Source organism: Etheostoma cragini, chromosome 4 (assembly GCF_013103735.1).
Source record: "Etheostoma cragini isolate CJK2018 chromosome 4, CSU_Ecrag_1.0, whole genome shotgun sequence".
Lineage (NCBI taxonomy): Eukaryota > Metazoa > Chordata > Actinopteri > Perciformes > Percidae > Etheostoma > Etheostoma cragini.
Genome location: NC_048410.1, coordinates 23,980,651 through 24,005,409, shown reverse-complemented (window position 1 = coordinate 24,005,409; position 24,759 = coordinate 23,980,651). Strand labels below are relative to the sequence as shown.

General features: G+C 41.4%; 1 protein-coding gene across 2 annotated transcripts in view; it reads left to right on the top strand.

Moving 5' to 3' along the window:
- Positions 1-24,052, top strand: part of LOC117943060 (laminin subunit beta-3-like) — a 24,962-nt gene extending 910 nt beyond the window's left edge. For both annotated transcript variants that reach the window (XM_034868955.1, XM_034868956.1), the window contains 21 exons: positions 1,064-1,218; positions 6,027-6,141; positions 7,215-7,288; positions 7,434-7,625; positions 9,434-9,497; positions 9,569-9,759; positions 10,958-11,078; positions 12,445-12,633; positions 12,986-13,141; positions 14,252-14,445; positions 15,622-15,718; positions 15,968-16,343; positions 16,699-16,859; positions 17,781-17,992; positions 19,016-19,222; positions 19,531-19,675; positions 20,290-20,497; positions 20,833-20,974; positions 21,177-21,353; positions 22,611-22,764; positions 23,141-24,052. In XM_034868955.1, coding sequence (XP_034724846.1) covers positions 1,064-1,218; positions 6,027-6,141; positions 7,215-7,288; positions 7,434-7,625; positions 9,434-9,497; positions 9,569-9,759; positions 10,958-11,078; positions 12,445-12,633; positions 12,986-13,141; positions 14,252-14,445; positions 15,622-15,718; positions 15,968-16,343; positions 16,699-16,859; positions 17,781-17,992; positions 19,016-19,222; positions 19,531-19,675; positions 20,290-20,497; positions 20,833-20,974; positions 21,177-21,353; positions 22,611-22,764; positions 23,141-23,280 — 3,470 coding nt within the window. In that variant the 3' untranslated portion in view covers positions 23,281-24,052. The remainder of the gene's footprint in view (positions 1-1,063; positions 1,219-6,026; positions 6,142-7,214; positions 7,289-7,433; positions 7,626-9,433; positions 9,498-9,568; positions 9,760-10,957; positions 11,079-12,444; positions 12,634-12,985; positions 13,142-14,251; positions 14,446-15,621; positions 15,719-15,967; positions 16,344-16,698; positions 16,860-17,780; positions 17,993-19,015; positions 19,223-19,530; positions 19,676-20,289; positions 20,498-20,832; positions 20,975-21,176; positions 21,354-22,610; positions 22,765-23,140) is intronic.
- Positions 24,053-24,759: the final 707 nt, after the last annotated feature.

Below are 24,759 nucleotides of genomic sequence, written 5' to 3'. Positions count from 1 at the left end.
TGCTTAGAAATTAAGTGTTAACGAGCAGTTGGACAGGTGTACCTAATAAAGTGGCCGGTGAGTGTACATACACACATACAAAAAGAATTCCGAAAAGGAGCAGGTTGAAGCTGAAGCTTGTATGTTTCCCACCCCTCATTCAAGTATTCAGATCCTTTACTTAAGTAAAACTACTAATACCACACTGTAAAAATACTGTTTCATGTAAAAGTTATCCCATTGTTGAAAGTGTAAAGGATCTAAACAGTTGTGTGTTTAATGGTCTAATCATCTCAGCTGGACTTGATGTTGTTGCCTAGTTTACTTTATAATCAAACATCAGATTTTCTAAAACTACATGTGCTTTGTGTGAAGAAATTTTAATGTGTAAAGTAACTAGTAAGTAACAGTAGCTGATGTTAGAAGAGTAAAAAGTACAATATTTCTCTCTGAAATGTAGCAGAGAAGAAGTAGAAAGTGGCATGAAAAGATTTAAGTGAAGTATAAGTACATCAACATTTGTACTTGATCAAAGCACTGGAGTACAAGTACTCAGTTACATTCAAGCACTGCTCGACATTATGTCTAAATGTTTTGAATGCATCCCTTTTGAGCACTGTATATTATGAGTTATGATTTAATTCATCTGTTTTGAGTGAAGTTGATCATACAATGGGTACTTCGTTATCTATATGGTTTCATTTTATGATTAACTTTAGGGCAATAATCATTGTTGTGTCAGTGCTTGTTTTGTAAAAAAGAAAATTCCATCTTACTGATGGTGATACAGGTTTGTGTTAGTGTAAATGATATTTACACTGTATTCATATTGCTGTCATGTACAGTATGGAGTTAAGCTCTCCATTTGCGCATGTATAGGACCTGAGCATGGGTGGGTGTTTCAGGCCTGTGTGAAGTGTGTTCTAACAACAGAAACAAAACAATTGTAATCACTCCCCTGATGATCAATAAAGCATACATTATTATTAACTAAATTATCATTATTATTATTGTTATTATTATTGTATACAGAGTTACAAGTCATTGTAACGTTTCATTTCTTGTTGTGCCTTCCTCCTGACAGCCATAGCTGCAGTCTCCCAGGCCCAGACCGACTGCTCTCAGGGGGCTTGTTACCCACCCATAAGTGACCTGCTCCTGGGAAGGGGCCAGCAGCTCCACGCCTCCTCCACCTGTGGCCTCGCTGGTTCCGAGGTCTACTGCACCCCATACGAACAGGTAGGAGCACAGGACGTGTCATCTCTGCTAATCAAAGATGTTGGATGTAGACTATATTGAGTATCAACCTCTTAAAGCCACTGTGATCAAATCTTAGTAAATCATCTTGATCAAGAGAGACTTCTCTGTTTAGAATATAAAATGTGTGAAAAGACACATAGAAGTACAATCATTAGCTTCAATTGTAAAATGTTAATACTGGCTTTATAAAAAACCTTATCAGTCAAACCAGAGCACATAGACAGTCAGTGGCTCGGCCAGCTGTGTTCACCATGGCCATGTGTGGGTTTCAACGTGGAGTTTGCCCCGACAGGAGTCGAGCGGTGCAGAGGTCACGGTGAGCAGACAGGATGGAGGCTGTGGTGGTTTTGGCCCGACTGCCTCCAGTCCATTTTGTGAAACAGTCTGATTTCAGTGCCAGCGCATCATGTTGTAATCGTGCTCTTTGACCAACATCTGGAAACCACTCGCCAGCCCTTCTGCTGGCTCAGTACAAACCTCCCATTACTGGATTCAAAGACTGATTTTGAAATAAGAGAGAGCAGAGAACAGGGTTAAGCCTGTCATTTTGCAATTTTCATTGGAAAAGCCCCAGGGATTGATGAGATCCATCCAGAAATGCTGAAAGCTCTGGGTGTGGAGGGGCTGTCTTAGTTGACATGCCTCTTCAACACTGCATGGAGGTCTGGAACGGTGCCTAGGGAGTGGCAGACCGGGGTGGTGGTTCCCCTGTTCAAAAAGGGGGACCAGAGAGTGTGTATCAATTACAGGGGTATCACACTTCTCAGCCTCCCTGGTAAAGTCTACTCCAAGGTGCTGAAAAGGAGGGTTTGGCCGATAGTTGAACCTTGGGTTGAAGAGGAACAACGGATCAGATCTTCACTCTCGCATGGATCCTAGAGGGAGCCTGGGAGTATGCCCAACCGGTCTACATGTGTTTTGTGGATCTGGAGAAGGAGTATTACTGTGTCCTCAGGGAGATACTGTGGGTGGTGCTGGGGTAGTATGAGGTAAGGGGGTCTCGTCTCAGGGACATCCAATCTCTGTATGACCAAAGCGAGAGCTGTGTCCGGGTTCTCGGCAGAAAGTAAGACTTTAGGGACAGGATATCAAGGCGTAGTCGGGGTGGGTAGGCGTTGCAGTTTGAGCCGCTGCTCCTTTACGTCTAAAGGAGCCAGTTGAGGTGGTTTGGGCATCTGGTAAGGATGCCTCCTGGGAGCCTCCCTGGGGAGGTGTCCCAGGCACGTCCAGCTGGGGAGAGGCCTCGGGGAAGACACAGGATTAGGTGGAGGGATTATATCTCCAACCTGACCTGGGAACGCCGCTGGTTAATGTGGCTCGGGAAAGAGGAGTTTGGGGTCCCCTACTGGAGCTGCTCCCCCTCGACCCGATACTGGATGAGCGGACGAAGATATATGTTAGATGGATGGATGGCAGGGGTGTAAAAAAGTAATCAGAAACTCAAGTTAAAGCAGCACAACTGTCCCCCCCCCCCCCCCCCCCCCCCCCCCCCCCCCAACCACACACACACACACACGCACACACATGGGGGCGGCTGTGGCTCAGTGGTAGAGCGGTTGACTACCTACTACAATCGGATAGTTGGTGGTTCGATCCCCGCCCCTGCAGTCATTGGGCAAGACACTGAACCCCGAGTTGCCCCCGGTGCTGCGCATCGGAGTGTGAATGTGTGTGAATGTTTATCTGATGAGCAGGTGGCACCTTGTACGGCAGCCCCGGCCACAGTGTATGAATGTGTGTGAATGGTGAATGTTTCCTGTAGATGTGAAAGCGCTTTGAGCAGTTGTTAAGACTGGAAAAGCACTATATAAATACAGCACATTTACACACACACACAGCACCCCCAACCCAACTCCTTTCGGATGGAGCTACTTCCACCCCCAAGTGTTCAGCTTTACATTGTAATCTTAAATCAGTCAAGATTGTCAAGTGAAATTATCTTGCTGCATGGACAGATACTTTCACTTGTTCTGAGTACCTTTTTCCTTAGATTTAGGGGTTTTATTTTTATCTTGTTATGAGACGCCCCTTTTTTGCAGTGTAGGCTTACATGACACTTATTTTATTATACATGTTGTATAATACTTGCACACTTTATACTTCCCCAGAAAAAAGTCCTACTTCATAATTACAACATTGTCTTTCAAAAATATTACATCGTCCGTTTTGAAAAATGAGAACCCACATGAAAGCTATTACCTTATCTGTAAAAATGTTATTATAAAATCAGCCAGGACATTTCATAACATTATTGGTGAAGTAAGTATTTACATTATTTGGTAATATTTGCTAAAAGCACGTTAGTTTTGCAATAGTCCAATGATAAGAGGGATGGTGCACACAGAGCGAGAGAGCTGTACTGAAGCCCAGGTGTTCCATGTTACCAAAGATCATCTTCATCTGCAATGTATCTAGAAACTTCCGATAAACGTAGTGCAGGATAAAGTACAACATTGTTTCAGACATGTAGCAGAAGAGAAACAGAAGTGCCCCAAGCTGGAAATAAGTAAATGAGTTAGTAGGCTATATGATAGGTATAGTTTGAGCACTTCGAAAAATGCCTAAGTACTGAACATGAGTAAAGGTTACCATGTACTGTACCTGTTAGCATTAGCCTACTCTACTGTAACAAGAAAAATGTCCTGTATTCCTTATTTTCATTATGACTCTCACTGAGGTAGGGGTATCAAACTCAATTTCTCTAACACTGGAAGAAAACAATCAAATCAAGGACTAGACATGTTTGTTCCATTGTCATGCATTTATTTAATAAAAAAGACAAACATCTCTGACCGTATTATTGCATGTGTCATATAGCTTTCTCACTTAAGGCTGCAAACAAGCAAAAACAATGTTGGAATAAAAGCCCCCAAATTGTCGGCAAAAGTGACAAAAAATTCAGTAAAAGAAAAAAAACATTGAAAACGTTGCAAACAAATAGGTGGTCCAAAATGTATTGAGAAGCTAAATTGATTTGAGTTTGACACATGTGCACTAAGGTAATCCTAATTCAGCCTAAAAGACAGAAAGACAGACAGGGTCATGTTTGTGTTGACATGACATACACTGCATACCTCACCTTGAGTCTGCCTCGGGGAATGGATAGCTGTGTTAGGCGTGGACGATCTCTGATTGATAAATGCTTTCCCTTTGTTTTGTTTTTTAATACCTGAGCCGCACCTCATCCAGACGGGGGGGAACACTCAGCTGTATCTCAGAGCTGACACACGCATGCATGACAGCCAGGAAAGACTAACAGTGTTGAAGCTGAAAGCCCACACATCCATCATAATATAACTAGTCAGATCTTGTTGGCAATGAGTCATTAAACTAGGTATAATATGAATATAACACATATTACATTATATTTCTCTATATCTGTATATTTCTATCATATCAGTATCATATCAGTGTCTATGTGTCCTAACAACAGCAGATGGCCGCATACCAGGATTATAAGAAATCCATCTGTAGAATAACAGAAAAAGGTCTGGCAGCTCATTACGCAGACTTGAAAAAAGGAAACTATGTATGTATATTTAAAATACATTTTCTGTATTTCTAATCCTCTTACACAATACAGCACAGCTGGTAAACTTTTGAAAAACTGTTGAGAAAGGTGTCACAAAGGTTGAAAAAAATAAAACATAAAAAATGCCAAAAAAGCACAAAAAGACGCCCAAAATCTTTAAAGAGATTCCAAAAAAAAAATCTTGAAAACAAAACCTTTTTAAATGTCGCGATAAAAAAAATTGAGAGATCAAATCATACAATTCCAAGTGTAAGTAACATCTTAAAACACAGATATTGCTTAGAGTGCAGTCATAAAGGAGACTTTTCTCTCTCTGAATTCACCTTTTTTGCTCTGTGTTTTCACTTTAAATACAGTACAACAATTTGGGGTTTTAGTTGTGCTTCACGTTCATTTGTACCTTTGGGGCTTTTGCGGTGTAGCCTTTTCCTTCTGTGGAAAAAACAACCTAAGCAATGTTGATTGTAACAGTGCGTCCTAATGTGTGACTGAGTGGAGTCACGTAGCTGGAGGGAAAACATTAGTGAGGCATTTACAGGATGTTGTAACAATCAGCGACCCAGGGGGAACCTTTCCCTACAGGGAAGGCAGCCATGTCCAGAGTCACCAGAACACAGGGGGAGCTCTTCAATATTGACTGATCAAAGCAGGTCACAGAAACATGATGCACTCACTTCTATTTAATGCATTGGTCATTGGTGTATTTGTGTGTACATGACAACATGCACACTTCACAGTGACTCATATTTAGCAGACAATACTACACCTGAACATCATTTTGGGGAGGAATTGGGCAGATTATTTTAATATAAGTAAGTAAAAAAGTAAGTAATTTATAAGTAATTATAAGTTATATTAGACGTCTACAATTGTTGCCTGGAATTGTGTCTGAATTTTATCAAATGGGGGGGGGGAATTCTTTATTTCACAATGGATTTGTTTTGCCTGTGTTGGCAAGTCAGGTTCCACAGGTGTCACACATTGTTCCTTCCTCATCTGTTACTGGGGCAAAGTTTCTTTCCAAATTGTTGACCAGCCCATATTGATTTTCTGTGTGTGACCTGCTCAGTGACCCAGCTAATCATAGCGGGGAGCAAAAGAGACTCATTTAGAAGTTGGGTCTTAGGTCCAAGGGTCACTTTCAGGACAACTGCCACGCACAGTGACACAATCCCATGCACCAACTATCACAATGTAACCCTGCAGGAGTGTCCATTGTCACTAATGTTTGTTTGTTTGTTTGTTTGTCTCTTAGAGGAGGATGAAGTGTTGTCCATGTGACTCCAGGAACCCATACGGTCAGCTGGCCCACACTGTCCAGGATGTCCTGTCCACATCTGGACCAGACAGATGGTGGCAGTCAGTGAAAGGTGGGCAAAGAAAGAAAGAAAAGGGTTTTCTATTAGCAGGAGGGAAATGGCATATTTCAAGCAGGGCTGTAGTCAAGTCCACCTTTGTTGAGTCCAAGACAAGTCCAGGACCAGGACTAGTCAAGACCGAGTCCAAAGATTGTCAAGTCCAAGGCAAGACCATGTCCAAAAACGTTTGAGTCCAAGTCAAGACCGAGTCCAAATGAGAGACTGTCAATACAAAGACAGAAAAAGGAATCATCTCCAAGACCAAGTACTGTTCTTACCTGTTGATAATGTATATGATGTGAGAGACAGTATTCCTTTTTTTCCTATTCCTATTATTATTATTATTTGTAATGAGTACAAGTAAGCCATATTACTTACTTTATGTGTAAGAATTTCACTTAAAGCGCCCGTATTTTGCTCATTTTCAGGTTCACAATTGTATGTTGAGGTTGGATCAGAATAGGTTTCCATGGTTTCATTTTCAAAAAACACCATATTTTGGTTGTACTGCACATTGCTGCAGATCCTGTTTTAACCCTGTGTGTTTGGGTCTTTGTTTTAGCTACAGAGTGAGACATCTTACTTGTTTTAGCTACAGAGACATCTCACTTGTTTTAGCTACAGAGTGAGACATCTTACTTGTCTTAGCTACAGAGTGAGACATCTCACTTGTTTTAGCTACAGACAGACACATGGAGCTGAAAATGCAATGCATGTTTCATATGTTGAGTCTTTTTCTGGTTTGACAAGAACATTGCGGAAAATGTGACAAACAACAAGCAACAAAGGTGTCACTAAAAACAACCTCTGAATGTTCCCGTTCTTGGACTTCTTACTTGTCTTGAAGAATCCATAGTCCAAAGTGCTCGCTGACATTATGTCTGTTGCCAAGTCCGGACTCAAGTACTACAGCCCTGGTATCAAGTACACACCTTGTTTTATGACCCTTTCTTCAATTGTCTCATTGTCCAGCTGTTAACTCCGTAGCAAACAAAACAACATCAGATATCATGGGAAATAATTTCAACCAAAGCAAAGTATTTTTTCTGACACAGAAATGCTGTTGTGACTGTTTTGTCCTGCAGAGGTGAATTATGTCACTCTCCAGTTGGACCTGGGCAGCCTGTTCCAGTTGGACAACCTGGTGCTCGACTTCAAGGTGGGACACAGTCTGCTGATCACATGACCCATATGGATCTGTTTGGTTGAACTCATCTTCTGAAACATATTGTATTTGGTCTTTATTTTGCAGTTTATGGAACACGTCTGAGTACAAACACAGTGTATCTGTTTGTGTCCTGCAGGGTCCGCGTCCCAGTTCCTTTCTTATAGAGAGGACACAGGATAATGGCAGGACGTGGGAGCCCTCTCTCTACTTGGCTACAGACTGTCACAAGTCTTTCCCTGGCATCCCCACAACTACGCCTCTCACCCTGGACCAGACGTACTGCTTCACACTGCCCCCCACTGGAGCCAACGCATACCAAGATCACAAAGTAAGGACCAGTGCTGGAATGTACTCAATTACTGCAGTTAATTACAAATGTTGAGGTACTTGTACTTTACTTGAGTCTTTTTCTTTTTACTTTCTACATCTACCCCGCTACATTTAGGAGGAAAATCTTGTACTTTTTACTCCACTAGATTTTTTTGGACAGCTTTAGTTACTAGTTACTTTAAAAATTGCAAACTGACGCAAAATACATGTAGTTTGTAAAATATGTTTTATTATCAATGAAACTGGCCCTTTGGCAAGACACTGAACCCCAAGTGGCCCCTGATGCTGCCCCATAAGAGTGTAAATGTGTGTGAGTGTGTATCTGATGAGCAGGTGGCACCTTGTACAGCAGCCTCGGCCACAGTGTGTGATCATGTGTGTGAATGGTGAATGGTTCCTGTATTATGTAAAAGTGCTTTAAGTAGTTGTTAAGACTAGAAAAGGGCTAGATATGAACAGTCCAAAAAAATACAGTCCAACAATACAACAGCCTTGAAGTCCAGCTGATATGATTAGACCATTAGACACAGCTGCTTGGATCCTTTAAACTTTCTACAATGCATCGAGTACTAATACTTTAAGTACATTTTCCTGATACTTACATACTTATCCTTAAGTTACAATTTAAATGCATTTGTAACAGAGTGTTTCTACATTGTGGTATTAGTACTTTTACTGAAGTAAAGGATAAATATTGTAAAGTTTTATCACATTCTAAAATAGTATTTGCATGATGAATACGCTCTTAAAGTAATTTCTTATTATTATTACTTTGAAGGAGTACAAGAGGAAATCATTTCAGCGTCTTTTTTGTTTTGTTTTGCTGCTTGTGTGTATAAAATCTGGCCTAAATCCGTTAAGGCTGATCTTCTCCTCCTAAAAATAACTAGGTATTTAATAAGTGTAAATCAATAAAACAACCAGCCCTGTCTTCAGTTGAGTCATCACATCTTTCATATTTAAGATGCTGTAAGTGTCTGACCAGCAATATCATTTAAAAAAATAAACTAGGTTTTATTTTTTGGCAGTTTTTAAACTTTGAAAATGTAATTCATGATACTATACTTCATTCTACCCTATGTATATGTATATATATATATATATATATATACTTTATATAGTGTTTATATATTATTTTTGTTACCATAGTAACTACTGGAGTCCACACAAAAGATAAAACAAAACAAGACATTCAACGATACAGTTATATTCCACAATGTCAATACAATAAACACATATTATATAACTAATATTTCCACATTACCAATAAAATATAGTTCTACTGATACATTTACATGACACAAGTAGCCAGTGGACACGTTGTACCGGTGGACACTAGTGTCTGTACCTAGGTTCACATTCAAATCCCACTATCATATGCAGCTTCAGATGAATTGTTTCTGACTTATTACTAATTTTGGTCTTTTAATATAAAATTTATCACACTTAATTTGTAATTTGTAAATTGCAGTGGAAATATGTTCCAATTTGACTTTCAATTCCAAATCGCCCTACACATTACAGTTTTCTGTGTGGCATTGGTTTTAGGTAAAGTAAGGGTGAAGCAGCCCACAAAGGAATGATAATAATAATAATAATAATAATAATAATAATAATAATAATAATAATAATAATAATAATAATAATAATAATAACAATAATAATAATGATAATAATAATAATAGTAATAATAATAAAAATGATAATAATAATAATAATAATAATAATAATAATAATAATAATAATAATAATAATAATAATAATAATGATAGTAATAATAATAAGATGCACATTTCTCTTCTCCAGATCCAGTTTGATCCTTTGCGTCAGTATGCTTACGTGCCTGCTTCCAAAAACCAAAAGATTGAAGGTAAGTCCCTGTCTGTCCTAAGTAGCTCCCCCCGGTTCGAGGTGTGTGACTGACAGCTGTCTCATCCCCAGATGTGTCTGCGGTGACGGGGCTGAGGGTGAGACTGATGGAGCTCGGCGACGTGCCGCGTCTGCCAGGCAGAGCGCTCAGTAGGTTCTACGCCCTGAAGGAGATGAGGGTGATGGGCCGCTGTATGTGCCACGGACACGCCAACCGATGCCTGCCAGAGGCCGACAACAACCTGCTGACCAACAGCATACAGGTACGTGTGTGTCTGTGTGTGGGGGGGGGGCGTGTGCATGTTCTCTTCGCGGCTGCGTAGGTTTCCTCTGGGTGCACAAACATGTCTACTACCATGAACATGCCATGAACTACTACAAAGAACTACTACAAACTACTAGTTTTTAGGACTGTTATTGCCACTCTTCATTCTAACTCCAACCGGTCGTCAGACACCGCCGACCAAGAGCCTGGGTCTGTCCCAGGTTTCTTCCTTAAAGGGAGTTTTTCCTCGCCACGGTCGCACTGTTGCTTGCTGTGGAGGAAACTACTAGAACTGTTGGGTCCTTGTAAATTATAGAGTGTGGTCTAGACCTACTCTGTCTGTAAAGTGTCTCGAGATAACGCTTGTTATGAATTGATACTATAAATAAAACTGAAATTGAGACATCCAGAGCGCCGTGGGGATATAGGCCTAGCAATGCCGTACCACTGTTAGTGTTCATGTCCGTGTGATTGAACACCTCCTCTCACCCAATTTCATATGTCACATGAACATGTTTGTTAGCTGTTTTGAACTGAAATCTATTCTGGATTTCATTTTGACTTCATCTTTATGCATGCTGGCATTTTCATTCTTTGTGCAGGTTGAAAAAAATAAATCCTCATTCAATACCAAAGCTCCATAACTGAGGAGTAAATCTCATCAGCGTCATTGAGCCAATAAACTTGCAGCATGCTTCTACCAAGATCTGCCAGTGCTGCTGATTGGCTGTCTGGGGGCTCATGTGTTGTAGTTTTAAAGGCTCGACTACAGTGTGTGTATGTGTGTGTGTGTGTGTGTGTGTGTGTGTGTGTGTGTGTGTGTGTGTGTGTGTGTGTGTGTGTGTGTGTGTGTGTGTGTGTGTGTGTGTGTGTGTGTGTGTGTGTGTGTGTGTGTGTGTGTGTGTGTGTGTGTGCGTGTGTATATCACATAGGTGTAACGGAGCTAAGGAAATATCTAAAAAATATGTTTTTAAATGGATTTAATAAATTTAGGATCAGTTTCAGAAAGTCATTAAATTAGGACCGGTATAGAAACCTTTTAAACAATACCCAACCTTGCAGGCTAAATACAGTATATAATGGAAATGTATTTCACTTTAAAAAAGCTTTCTGGTATAACTTGGAGATGTGATGCTCATGTTTCTGGTAGCAGTCCTGAGTTGATCCCAGCCTGAGTGATGAACGTGTTTGTGCAGGTGAATCCTCAGTGTGACTGCCAGCACAACACAGTCGGAGACAACTGTGAGCGTTGTGCTGATCTCTACAACGACCTGCCCTGGAGACCTGCAGAGGAGGGCAACACTCACACCTGCAAACGTAAGACTTCCCCCGTTCCTGTTCTAGGGTTTGGTACCGAAACCCACTTCCACCATGGAACTGGTTCCTACACAACAGTAGGAATTGGACCGGATTAGAACGCAAATTTCGGTTCCACTCAATGTGTCGAGTGAAATATTTTCCCTCTGTTGCTCAGAAACAGACGTAAAAATATCACACTTTCTCTGTAGTCTACCGTTAGCTAGCTACTGTAAAAGTAGGCTTTCCCAGTCTGGGATCAAAATTTCAATAATTCTCTGTAAAAATTATTTATGTATAAATTATGTAATATTTTAAGAATTGGTTAAAGAATCAGAATTGTTTTACAAGTAGCGGTTCGGCATTGGAATCGTAAAAATCCAAACGATGCCTAACCCTACCTGTTACACGTCTCTCTAAACCCAGCTGATCAGCATGATGATTTCATGATCCACTACACACTGTAGAAAAACATGGAGGTAGCGTCTGTCAGCCAACATATTAAATTAATGCAATAATGCCTCTGCATGTCGAGTATGTAGACCACCATACCACAGACTGTTCTAGATCATCCATTATGTCAAAGCTAGGTAATAGTGAAGGCCAAAAGTGCCCCACAGTGTTGGCAATCTGATGTATTATTACATTTGTGTTGTTGTTGTTCTAAGTAATGTTTCCTTGGGTTACGTGAAAGTCATTTTAACTCAAATGTATTTATTTATATTAATCTTTTCCTCATACTGTATACACTGTATATCACGGGTGGCAACCTCACTTTTACTATGGGGCCAAACTGGAAAATAAGAATCACATTAAGGGCCATTTTTGTGACTCCTTTAAATTATTTTGTTGCTGTTTTTTTTATTTTTTTTTTAGCTTTTTCCAACTTTCCGGATTTTTCAACATGAAGTCCAACAAAGCAAAAATGTTCCTTATCCATCATAGAGTTTAGCAAATCAACCCAAACAATGAAACATTTTAAGTTGGGTTGGGTGGGGATGGTGCAGAGGAGGTGACAGATTCTGTTAGCGTGGGAGACCCGGGATTCTAATCCCACTACAATACATCAACCAATGTGTCCTTGAGCAAAAAACTTAACCCCTTGTTGATATTTCTAACAAATGTAAGTCGCTTTGGATAAAAGCGTCAGCTAAATGACATTTAATGTAAAAGCATGCTATTACAAGACAGCCAAGTCTCAAAGTCAGCTAATCTGCCAACTTCTACAGTTTCCTATTTTTTTTTGGTTTGCTGCTTAACAAGGCGGGTCAAAATTTATTGTGATCCTAAATTGATATGCAGGCCAGATCAAAATTTGTGAGGGCCCAGATTGGGCCGGCGGGCCTTGACTTTGACACTGTGTACTAACCTCCTCTATCGTCCTCAGGCTGTGAGTGTAACAACCACGCCCAGCGCTGTCGGTTTGACCAGTCGGTGTTCGAGGCCAGTGGGCGGAGGAGTGGAGGTGTGTGTGAGGGTTGCCTGCACCACACCACAGGGCCAAAGTGTGACCAGTGTGCCCCGGGCTACCAGCCAAACCCTCGCAGCCGAATGGACCGCCCCGATGCCTGCATACGTGAGTTGTTCATTCACTCTGAACTTCAAGTTAGGCCCTTCACTCAAAGCCAGTTCCAACTAAACTTCAAAAATGGGCAAAATATTGTATTACTATGCACGCGCCAAATGTAAAAATTCAACCAAATTTAAAAATTCACAATGTTATAGCTGATGTATTTTGATTTTTAGCTCACTTTCCTTACATTTACTTAATTTTTCTCACATTTCAGACAGACTTTGTGTAAAATTAGCCTACATGTTCTTTGCAACTGTTTATAAAAGTAAAATAAAAAGTGAAATGTTAAATCTAAATATGAAACGGCCCCATAGATACCATGGTTGACGAGTTGGTGTTGTTGTGTTGCTGCCAGGCTGTGTCTGCAGTGCCGAGGGGACAGTAAACGGGGGCCGGTGTGACGACAGCAGCGGCGCGTGTCAGTGTAAGGTGAACGTGGAAGGCCCCCGCTGTGAGCGCTGTAAGAGAGGCTACTACGACCTGAGCGCCTCCAACCCTCTGGGCTGCTCCAGTGAGTCATCCAACACCGTCACATCCCACTCTGTAACACCAGCAGCTTCTTCTTTCAGCTGGGGCTGTTTTCAATGAGCAGGGAAGTCTTTAGATACATAGCCACTCCTAATCCCGTGGTCCTTAGAGCCAGTGGTGGAAGTAACTGAGTACATTTACTAAAATACTCTACTTAAGTACAAATTCCAGGTACTTGTACTTTATTGAGTCTTTTCTTTTCATGCCACTTTCTACTTTTACTCCGCTACATTCTAGAGAGAAATATTTTACTTTTTTCTCCACTACGTTGATTTGACAGTTACTTTGTACCTTAAGATTTCTTCACACAAAATACATTTGGTAAAAGTTAGTAAAAGCTGATTTTTTATTAGAAATGAAACCAGCCAACAGTATAACGGCCTACAAGTCCAGCTGAGATGATGAGACCAATAAACACACAACTGTTTGGGTCCATTACTACAATGGGAGGATTTTTCTACATTGAGTGCTTTAACTTTTAATACTTTAAGTTATTGGCATTTGATAATACTTTCATACATTTATTTAAGTAATATTTTCAATGCAGGACTATGACTTGTTAAAACGTATTTTAAAAGTGTGGTACTAGTATTTTCATTTAAGTCAGTGGTCTTCATTGTTATTCAGGTCAAGGACCTTTAACTTGTATTCTATAATATTGTACAAAATCAAGTTGCATAATAAACTGGACCCACAATAACGTGCATGGCTGCCTAAAGCCAATACACATATCTTTTATGGTGCCCTACAATACTAAGCTACTATTTACATATTCATACACAATCATGTTTTAATGTCAAACATATATGTAGCACAGTGAATCCCTAAGATGGACCGTGTCTGTGGATGGCTACCTTAGTGACTACCTTATTTAGCCCATCATCAATGTTAGTGAGGTTTTTTTACCAATTGGCTGGGATATCTTTGCTTATAATATGTTGGATTCATGTCAATGTACGTTTTCTGACATATTCCGGATCTTCCACCAGTGCCTATTGCTTTGGTCAAAGTGTATATACTGTATGTGTGCAAATGTTCATATTAAAGTTGACAGTAGCTAACTCTGATGCCCCCCCCCCCCCTCGCTGTCCAGAGTGTTCCTGTTCCCCAGACGGGTCCCTGTCAGATGACTGTGACGTGATCAGCGGCCAGTGTGCCTGTCGGACCCACTTCCACGGTCGGACCTGTGAAGTGTGTTCCAAAGGCTACTGGAAACCAGCGCTGACTTCATTCTGCAAACCCTGCGGCTGTGACCCCACCAGGTCATACAGTGATACTTGTGACCAGGTATGATCACTTCCCAGAAAGAGCCAACACATTCGTACTCCCATCTTATAAAATATGCCTGGTCAGGTGCCTTTGGCGTTGTTATTGACGCTTAAAGTTTCCTTTATCATCATTTCTAAACACGCTTTATTCTAAGCGCTGGGTTGGGACCACTGGCGTGACTCGGGTGGGCGTGTAAAAGGTACGTTTCTGTGACAAGAATGGGACAGTTGGGTTTGTGAAAAGTGACACGTGGGACCATGCCCCTGTCTCCTTGGTGGAAGTCCTGTGTTGTTTGAAACACCCACCATCCCAACCAACCACCCTATGTGGAATTTCCGTCTGACATCCCACTCTACCCTTTTGTCCATACCAACAATATAGTCCCTGTCTGTAGATGGCATGTAGCAGCCTCTGCATACCACGGATCATAAATCATTAATATACAACCAGAAAAGAGACTTAACTCAAAAAATGTAAAAAGAATGACCAACCATAAATAAAAAGAGCTATTATTAGACTGCATCAGTTAAAATAAAGTGCCGCCGTGGTGGCCAGGTTAGCTCATTTGGTAGATCAGGCGCACATATATGGAGGTTTACTCCTCGACGCAGTGGCTATGGGTTCAAAACAGACCTGTGGCCCTTTGCTGAACGTCATTCCCCTTCTCTCTCTCATTTCATATCTTCATGTGTTCTGTGAAAATAAAGGCCTAAAATAACTTTTTTTTAATAAATACTAAATAAGCTGCCACTTCTTAAAAATTCACCCAGGCAACAACACAGACATGTATTAACATTAAAAACTATACAGTGGCAAAACACACATAGTACAATAAGAAAAAAGAGCTGCACAGTAATTGCACATTTATGAAGCGCACACACAAGCATAGAACGCTACGTTCTATAGACATAATCTGTTTGATAACATTCATCAATTCATTCATTAAAATTACAGTTGAATGGATGATGGACAGCCTTGTTCAACATAATAATAGAACTTAATGTATGTATAATAACACTGAATTACGACGGATCCATTATCTAATAAGAGCCATGAGACGCAGCCCCAGAGGTTGCCGATGTTGCTGGATCATCAGCTGAGCATAAGTAGAAGGATTTGTAGCAGAGTTTGTATCCAGTTTGGATTTGTTCTCACCAGTAATAACCCTAAAATCAACTGTTTCCTTATTTCCAGGTGACAGGTCAGTGTCAGTGCAGACCCGGCTTTGGAGGCCCAACATGTAGCGAGTGCCCAGACAACACATACGGAGACCCCCTCACAGGCTGCCGATGTGAGTCAACTCTCTCGCATTACTCTATTTATTGTGGAGAAGCCATTTGATGGATGTGTGAGATGTTTTGGAGGTTGTAGTTTAGTTTGCTGTCTCAGTCATGTTAAAAAGTTGTTTTGTTTTTCCATTTGATTAATGTAGGACTCACATTAGTTAGTTAGTAAGTAAAAGTTAACACACACATTCCATGTTTAGCACAGGCTAATGAGGTCTTCTTGTCCTCTGATCCTCTTGTCTCTACCTCCACAGTGTGTCGCTGTGATGCTGAAGGAACACTTCCAGGCGGTTGTGACAAGCAGACGGGGGCCTGTTTGTGTCGGCCCGGCGTCACAGGAACCCGCTGTGACTCCTGCAGCCGAGGACACTGTGACTCCTTCCCTGGCTGCAAGACATGTCCGTCCTGCTTCTTCACCCTGGACGCCCAGAGACAGAACCTCAGTGCAGCTCTGGAGAGACTCTCCCCCAGATTTCCTTCCCGTCCTGGAGGGGCTGGTGATCCTGGAAATTTTGTACCTCGCATCCTCATCCTGGAGAACAGCCTGAACCTGATCCGGGACTCCATCTCCCTCCCCCTCGGTATTACCACACAGGTCGATAAGGCTCTGCTCCAACTGGACAAGCTCAGGTAAGAGACCTCTGAGAAAACAAAGCCAGAATTTGGATTTGCTATAAAAGCACTAATCTACTCTTTATAAAGCCTTCTAGGGGTGGAAAACATATTCAGATTCTTTTACTTCAGTACAAGTACTTTAATCAAATCAGTAGCCGACACATTTATGTTTAACAACTCTCTCCCCATACGTGGAACAAGGGTGATCCAAATCTGTCAGTGCAATGTCCCGAGATAGCCCTTCCTGTACATCACCTGGCAGCAGCAGCTAGCCTACTTTGTTACGTTCCACCACTGGTTCCATCACTAATATGGAAATTGGATGGCGGAATTGGTGGAAATTTGAACAGCTGATGTTTTTGTCTCCCAGGAACCAGGTGGACAGGGTTAACAGTGACCTTCCACCCCTGACACCAACTCCTGGTCTGGACTCGGAGCTTGACAGACTCCAGGCTCTCCTGGACAGCCTCAGTCTGGTGTACAAAGCCAAGAAAGATGCAAAGGACAACTTTAGCAATCAGAACAACGCAGGTCAGAAACAAATACACACCAACCAACGCCATACACTTCCCTTTTATTAAGGCATCATTGACTGCAGTTGTTATTTAGGTGCATCAATTATGTACTGTAATGTCAAGAGGCTCCAATTGAAAATTACGGTTTTTAATAAAACTGAAAGTATATTGGTGGCCTGGATTAATCAACACAAAAAAGCCACAACACAATAACCAAAGCCACAACACAAAAACCAAAGCCACAACACAAAAACCAAAGCCACAACTCAAATACCAAAGCCACAAAGGGGCGGCTGTGACTCAGTGGTAGAGCGGTTGCCTCCCAATCGGAAGGTTGGTGGTTCGATCCCCGCCCCTGCAGTCATTGTCGAAGTGTCCTTGGGCAAGACACTGAACCCCGAGTTGCCCCCGGTGCTGCGCATCGGAGTGTGAATGTGTGTGAATGTTTATCTGATGAGCAGGTGGCACCTTGTACGGCAGCCCCGGCCACAGTGTATGAATGTGTGTGAATGGTGAATGTTCCCTGTAGATGTAAAAGCGCTTTGAGCAGTTGTTAAGACTGGAAAAGCGCTATATAAATACAGCACATTTACAATTGAGGTTTATTTGTATTATTTTTAAGACCTTTTTTCCTCCACATGTGAAGCATCTTTTGTTTCATTGGCATCATTGTTGACGCTCACTTCCATTGTCACTGAAAAAAACTAAAATCTTTGGAGCTTTTGCCTTCATGTTGTAGCTTTTTGACTTTTGTTGTAGCTTTTGTGTAGTATTGAACCTGCTAGGCCACCGTAAAATATGGTGCAAACACACTTAACATTGGCTCGAGCACAATGTCTGACTGAACCATCTCGTCACGTTTCTCAAACAGACATTCTGCTATGGTCACATCATTAAAATATACTGTACTCAAGTTGAGTGTTTCTGTCTCATACAGGAGCATTTTCTGCCATCAAGACCGCGTACGACGAGTCCACAGACGCAGCGAAGAATGTAAACGCCAGCGGAGATGTGGTGAAGGAGTCAGCTGATGCCAGGGGAGAGACCAAGGACCTTCAAAACCAAGTCCAGCCAGCCAACACCAGAGACCTGGACAAACTGAACCAGAGCATGGCCTCCCGACCCGACCTCACGCCTGTTGCCAAACAGGTAACTCCCAGGCCGTGATGCTGGGATTCTCATTTCATCTGACAGGGAGACAGATTATTATGTTGAAAAGACAGCTCTTAAACATGTTTCAGAAACAAACATCTCCTGGATCTGCTACTTACTTAGAAACCTCTGCTGATTTGAAGTACTTAAAGAAATCGTTATCACGATGTAATTCCAATTCTGTGCAAATCTAACACATCTGTCATATGTAAGGAAAAAACACAGGAACCAATAGCAGTGTGATGTTGAAACATTTTCACATTTTGAATCAGAATGTCTTCACCTTCCAATACGTGCCATCTTTCACAAATTCATTTAATTTCATTTGGGTCCATTTATATAATAAACTGGGCCTATTCATGTCTAGGGCTGCCTAAAGCCTTCTCACATACCTTTTTTATGGTGCGCACAATACTAAGCTATTCAAATAATTATTGACCTTCTAATGTTTATGCATCATGTTTTAATGTAAAACATGCATGTAGCATGGTGAATCCTATCTGTGGATGCTAACCTTAGTGACTACCTTACAAGCCGATAAGCCTCAAGTTATCATGTTGTGTAAATTTAAAAACCACACCAAAAATCTCAAATAGGACGATTTATCTTTAATATGTTGGAATCATGTTTATGTCTATTTTAAGACATATTACCTTTTGAACTTTTTTTTTAAATGATTAAACAATAATTATCCCCCTCACTCCAATATCTCTAAGGACCCTCTAATGGTCCCGGAAGTCTGCTTTGGAACATATGGGCATTGGGTTATAAATGCAAAACGGATGCATCATGCCCTCCAGTGTTGTGATGTACGAAAAGCTCAAATGGACACTAAAACATTAGTGATCAGTCACTGCACATTTTCAGGCGATCCAGCGAGAAGTTGTTGAAAATATAATTAGATAGATACTGCAATCAGGATACAAAAACCCTAATGTAATAACTACAGTGTTAAATGGGACCATAGCTTTCACATTTCTTTTTTAAATCCCCATATATCCATCTGTGACTTTATTCCAGGTATGTGGCAGTGTTCGCTCAGAGCCCTGCACCCCTCTCCAGTGTGAGGGTGGAGCGTTGTGCCCCCCCGACAGAACCCCACCTTGTGCAAAGGGGGAGAAATGTGTGGGCGCCCTGCCTCTGAGCAAGAGGGCAGACGCCGATGTTAAGGATGTGAAAGAGCGACTAGACAAGCTGACTGGGAAGATCACAGAGGCAGCAGAGAAGGTACACACATACGCTCGGATCACTTTACACTTTTGTTAACCCCACTGGCAGCACCCGTGTGACTTATGAAACAGTTTACAGATTCTATATCATCATCTATTTATTATTTTAAAGATTTTTTACGTGGCATTTAGGCCTTTATTTATACAGGACAGCTGAAGCATGGAAGGGGAGAGAAAAGGGGAATTACATGCAGCAAAGGGCCGCAGGGGAACCCTAATTAAAAGAGCAGGGTTAGGGTTAGGTTGTCAGGTGAGCTACCCAGGCGCCCTCAAAGTATCATTTAACTTAGATTTTATTCCTTACAGCTCCAGGAAACACAGGATGCAACCAATCAGGTGAGAGAGTCCGCAGAGAAGCTGTCCAATAGGATGAAGCAGGCCCAAGACGAGCTAGAAGTCGACTTGAAAGAGACGCGTGACGTCGTGAAAGACCTCAAAGATTTCCTGTCAGGTAAAGATTGTTTTGGTGCAGAGGACAGATGAATGAGTGACTGACTGGTGGACTGGATAGATAAAACATGATGAAGTACCATCTACGGTGCTATTCCAGTGGAGAAAACACAATGCAGTGCCCTACATGCTAGAGAACTTTCTGGACATTGGTGCTGCATGCAAATGTTGTTTTTTTGACCCTACCCTTCACTTCAAATTATAATTCAATTTTATTTATTGAATCAAACTATAACAAGAGTTATCCCAGGACAATTTGCAGATGGAATAGGTCTAGACCACACTCTGTAATTTACAAAGACCCAACAATTCTAGTAATAATCCAAGAACAAGCATTTGGTGAACCAGGGGCAAGGAAAAACATCCTTTTAGGCAGAAAACTGGGACAGACCCAGGCTATTTGTGGTTTAGGGTTAGGGCCATCTGCAACAGTGAACCAACAGTGAAAACAATAAAGATAATGGAACTACAACTAGAAGCAATAGTTGTAGCATACCAGGGCGCAGCAGGGCTTAGTAGGGCATAGCAGGGCGTAGCAGGGCATAGTAAGCAGGGCTCATTTGGTAACAGTAACAATGGCTGATTTTGAATGGATTCTTCTTTCTGTTTGCGCAGACCCGTCCTCCAACCTGACCCACATCCAGGAGGTGAGCGACTGGATCCTGAAAGCCAAACTGCCTCTCAGCCTGGCCGCTCTGAAGAGGAAGCTGGAGGATCTGAAGAATCTAGCGGCCAATCTCCCAGACAGCACGGCCGTGTTGAATCAGGCCGAGCCGCAGCTGGAAAAAGCCAGGAAACTGCTGCAGGAAGCGCAGGACGCCAGGTGGGCCGCCACACTCACAGGACCAGACCACTGTTAATCATCAGCTCTGCTCATTCACAGCATTTAAAAAGCCCTAGTGTTCTCATTTATCCCAGGATAGGTTTTAAATCAATTCACAAGGACATGATAGATACATAATAGGTATTTTTATTAAATAAACTGTAAAGATTAATCAAGATGCTATCAGGAATAGATTTTGAGGTCTTCCTGGAGGACTGTAGGGGGCTCCTTCAGCCTTCCTCTCCTCATGAGGATGAGTCTCAGCACTCTGTACTGTAGTGATGATAGATGTCCCAGTTATGTAAAAGATGTTTTCTCTGATTGCACATTCACAGGGATACGGCCCTGGGAGTAAAGGCCGACGTGGACGGGTTGCTGGAAGGCTTCAGCTCAGTGGAGGGCTCCCTCTCGGACCTGGAGGACAAACTGCAGGACAGCATGGATCTCATAGACAACGTGAGCAACAGCCTGACAAAGGTACGCAGCAGGGGTGTCAGACTGGGGGTGGAAATGGGAATGAGTACCCAGGGCCGAAATAGATGTGAGAATGAACAGGTGTGGATATGGAGAGGGGCCCATAGAGAATGCCTTTCTACAAGGCCCACAATTTGTGCTACGCCCCTGGTACGGAGCTGCTTGCCAAGCTTTACTGAGCTCTAGTGGGGTTTTCTTCATGCAGGTCAAAGAGCAGCTGATCCCAGCGGAGAAGGCTCTGGATGATGCATCGGCACTCATAAAGCCAATGAAGCCCCAACTGGACAAGCTCAATAATCTGCTGCAGAACGGAGGCCAGCAGGCCCAGGATGCACAGGACAACGCAGACAAAGCTGAGGATGAAGCAGCTGCTGCCAATGAGGTATGAGACCTGCTGTAGCTGCTTTATATTGAAATATGAACATTTCCTTTTACCATGGATCAGTTCAGAATTAGGACTTAAAGGTCCCATTACATGGAGTTCTTTGGATGCTTTTATACAGACCTTAGTGGTCCCCTAATACTGTATCTGAAGTCTCTTTTATGTAGACCTTTTATGTCCCCTAATACTGTATCTGAAGTCTCTTTCATATAGACCTTAGTGGTCCCCTAATACTGTATCTGAAGTCTCTTTTATGTAGACCTTATATGTCCCCTAATACTGTATCTGAAGTCTCTTTCATATAGACATTAGTGGTCCCCTAATACTGTATCTGAAGTCTCTTTTATGTAGACCTTAGTGGTCCCTTAATACTGTATCTGAAGTCTCTTTTACAGAGGCCTTAGTCATCCCCAATACTATATCTAAAGTCTCTTTCCCAAAATTCAACCTTGGTACAAAATTACAGCCACTAGAGCCAGTCCCACAATGAGCTTTAGCTTAGTATATGGCATTTCTGAGTCTCTAGCTTTTGAGGAGGGTGTGGGGGTGTGTGGCCTTGACCAACTGTCACTTTGCTTGTTTGAAAGCCATGATGTCTCTCTCTCATGGGTGAGCCAAATTCTCTGGGCAAGCAAAGTAAAGAAAGGAGAGCTAACCTTGCCCCTTATGACCTCATAAGGAGCAAGATTCCAGATCGGCTCATCTGAGCTTTCATTTTCTCAAAGACAGAGCAGGATACCCAGAGCTTGGTTTACACCTATCACCATTTCTAGCTACTGGGAGACCATAGGCAGGCTGGGTGAACTCAGAATAATGTTAAAAAAACTCATAAAGTCACATTTTCATGCCATGGGACCTTTAAGGCTATATATTATAGCTATTGGTATTCATCAATGTCTTAAACTGCAACATTTACTCACGTGTATTTAATATGAATGTGCTATAAAGATAAAAAAATAACTTAAACATTTTGATGGGGAGTTATGTTTTTAATGCTGAGGAAAATTAAGTTATGGCATTTTTAAAGAGCATTTCAACTGCAAATGTCTGCATTTAGTATAAGTAGTTAAGAAACAACTCCACTCTTTAATACTGTATGTGGACATCCCTCGAGGATGCACTTCCCCATCTTTAAAGAGCAGAAACAAAAGACGAGGTATAGCCCCAGAGTCTACTTTTGGTGATATCGGTGTGTGTGTGTGTGTGTGTGTGTGTGTGTGTGTGTGTGTGTGTGTGTGTGTGTGTGTGTGTGTGTAGGACTTGTTGTCTCTGGAGAAGCAGCTAGAGCTTCTTAAAGAGAAGGACGTGGCCAGTGAAGGGGCGGGGCCGCTGGGGGACCGACTGGTGAAGCTGCAGCAGGACGCCGGAGCGCTTGCCAACACCACTGACAACATGATGGAGGCTCTGGAAGGTAATACCTTAACCCCCACCCCCACCACGTCTGTGCTTTGGTAATGGCAGTCCGAAAGTCCAAACCATTCAAAAAATGCTTTCACACTATAACAGAGACCACCTCTATTTATCGGACCAAAATTTGGTGTTTTGATTTAAACTGAAAAGTCTCAAACTCTGGGCCAAATGAGATATGTGTGAAATTACTTAATATGTGTAACATATGAACATGTTCATATGTTACACATATTAAGTCGTTTAAGTGGACACAGTTAATTAAAAACCCTAGATCTGCAAAAAATCTATGTGTCACTAGATGGAGCTCTGGTCCTGCTGGGGTTTATTAGAGTCTACTGGATCTGAGGTAACTCCCTGTACTTTCTTTTTATTTTCAGGTAAAGCAGATTCCATCAAGGGGCTGCAGGACGAGATCTTAGTGAAGTCCAAACTGCTTGAAGGACTTGATGCTAAGCTTAAGGACATTTTGGGAAAACTTCGAAAGAAAGCCCAGGACCTCAGCACCTGCCAGGGCTGAGAACCCCCGAGCAAGCAGCCTTCCACACCCTCACCACCTTCTGCTCTCAGAAAATGATGTCACTTTACTGAAGGGGAAGTCCACCCAAACTCTGAATCCTTGAGGGAAACAAGTCTAAATGGGATTTTCCTGCCCGATATTGGGATTACAATTCATTTTGCGATTTATTTATCTTTTTAAAGAATAGCTAATGCTCAATATTAACAGATAACACATGTTATAAAGCATTATAACCTGACACACCATCAAAAGTGCTCTATATTCTTAAGAATGAGAAAATGGACTTGAACTGCCAGCAATAAGGGTTTTTCTTTTAATGAGCATGGAACCCTGAATGGTCAAACACAGAACAATTAACACAAAAGCTAAAATTATAATAACAATCAAACATATCCAATAGAAAAATATCAGTACTTTTCTGTAAATATCCCGGTTTCATTCCAGCATTTAAATGTTGAATGTCACACCAAACAGCAACTAAATAATCTCAATGGATTAATGGTACTTCATGATTAGCAGATGGCATTCTTTATAATTTTGATTTGAATATGATTATCAGCCCTACACTGGGCCCTGCTATAAAGCTCCTCCATGACATTGCACCTCTCCTCTGGCCAATGATAAGAAATGTAGGAAGTCACTATCTAGTGTCAAATGAGGTGGAATAGGGACGTTAATGACTCCTCTTAGTAACACTTTATGATAACCATCATTAATAAATGGTAAATTGGTTGTTAATTAAACTCGTTATTTTACTTTTTACAATGAGATCATGCATTGTAACGTTTACATATGATAGTATAGATAGTATAAATGTAGACTCTGATAAATAACTTATATGGTTATTGATTGTTTTGTAAACCATTTATAAACATTATTGATTTTTTATTATTTGAACAAAAATATCCTTCTAAAATGATGCTTTACAGAGTATTTATTAACTATTAACAAGCTGGTATAGGTAATAATCATCAGTTGCAACTTTATAATAACCATCCAAATGATGTTTATGGGCAGTTTACAGATGGAATAGGTCTAGACCAATTTACAAAACTGTTCAAATAACAAATTACAGCATTACTAATAATTAGGAAACGTGAATGATGGCCTTTTCTGTTAACGAAATAACTATTAACCAAAGTTTAATTACATTTTCCATTAATAAGTCATGGTTATTATAAAGTGTTAGATAACACAACGCATGGCATATATAGTGAATATTAAAGACTAATGAATAACAATGTCAATGTGTGTGTGTGTGTGTGTGTGTGTGTGTGTGTGTGTGTGTGTGTGTGTGTGTGTGTGTGCGCGTGTTTGTGTGTGTGTGTGTGTGTGTGTGTGTGTGTGTGAATGTGTGTGTGTGTAGGACTTTGACGGTTCCATTTACCAATCAGAAATCATGTGCAAATGCCTTTTGAAAGTGTCACCATTATCACATTATATAAGTACTTTTTAATATGTGGGCAGAGACATTTTGAT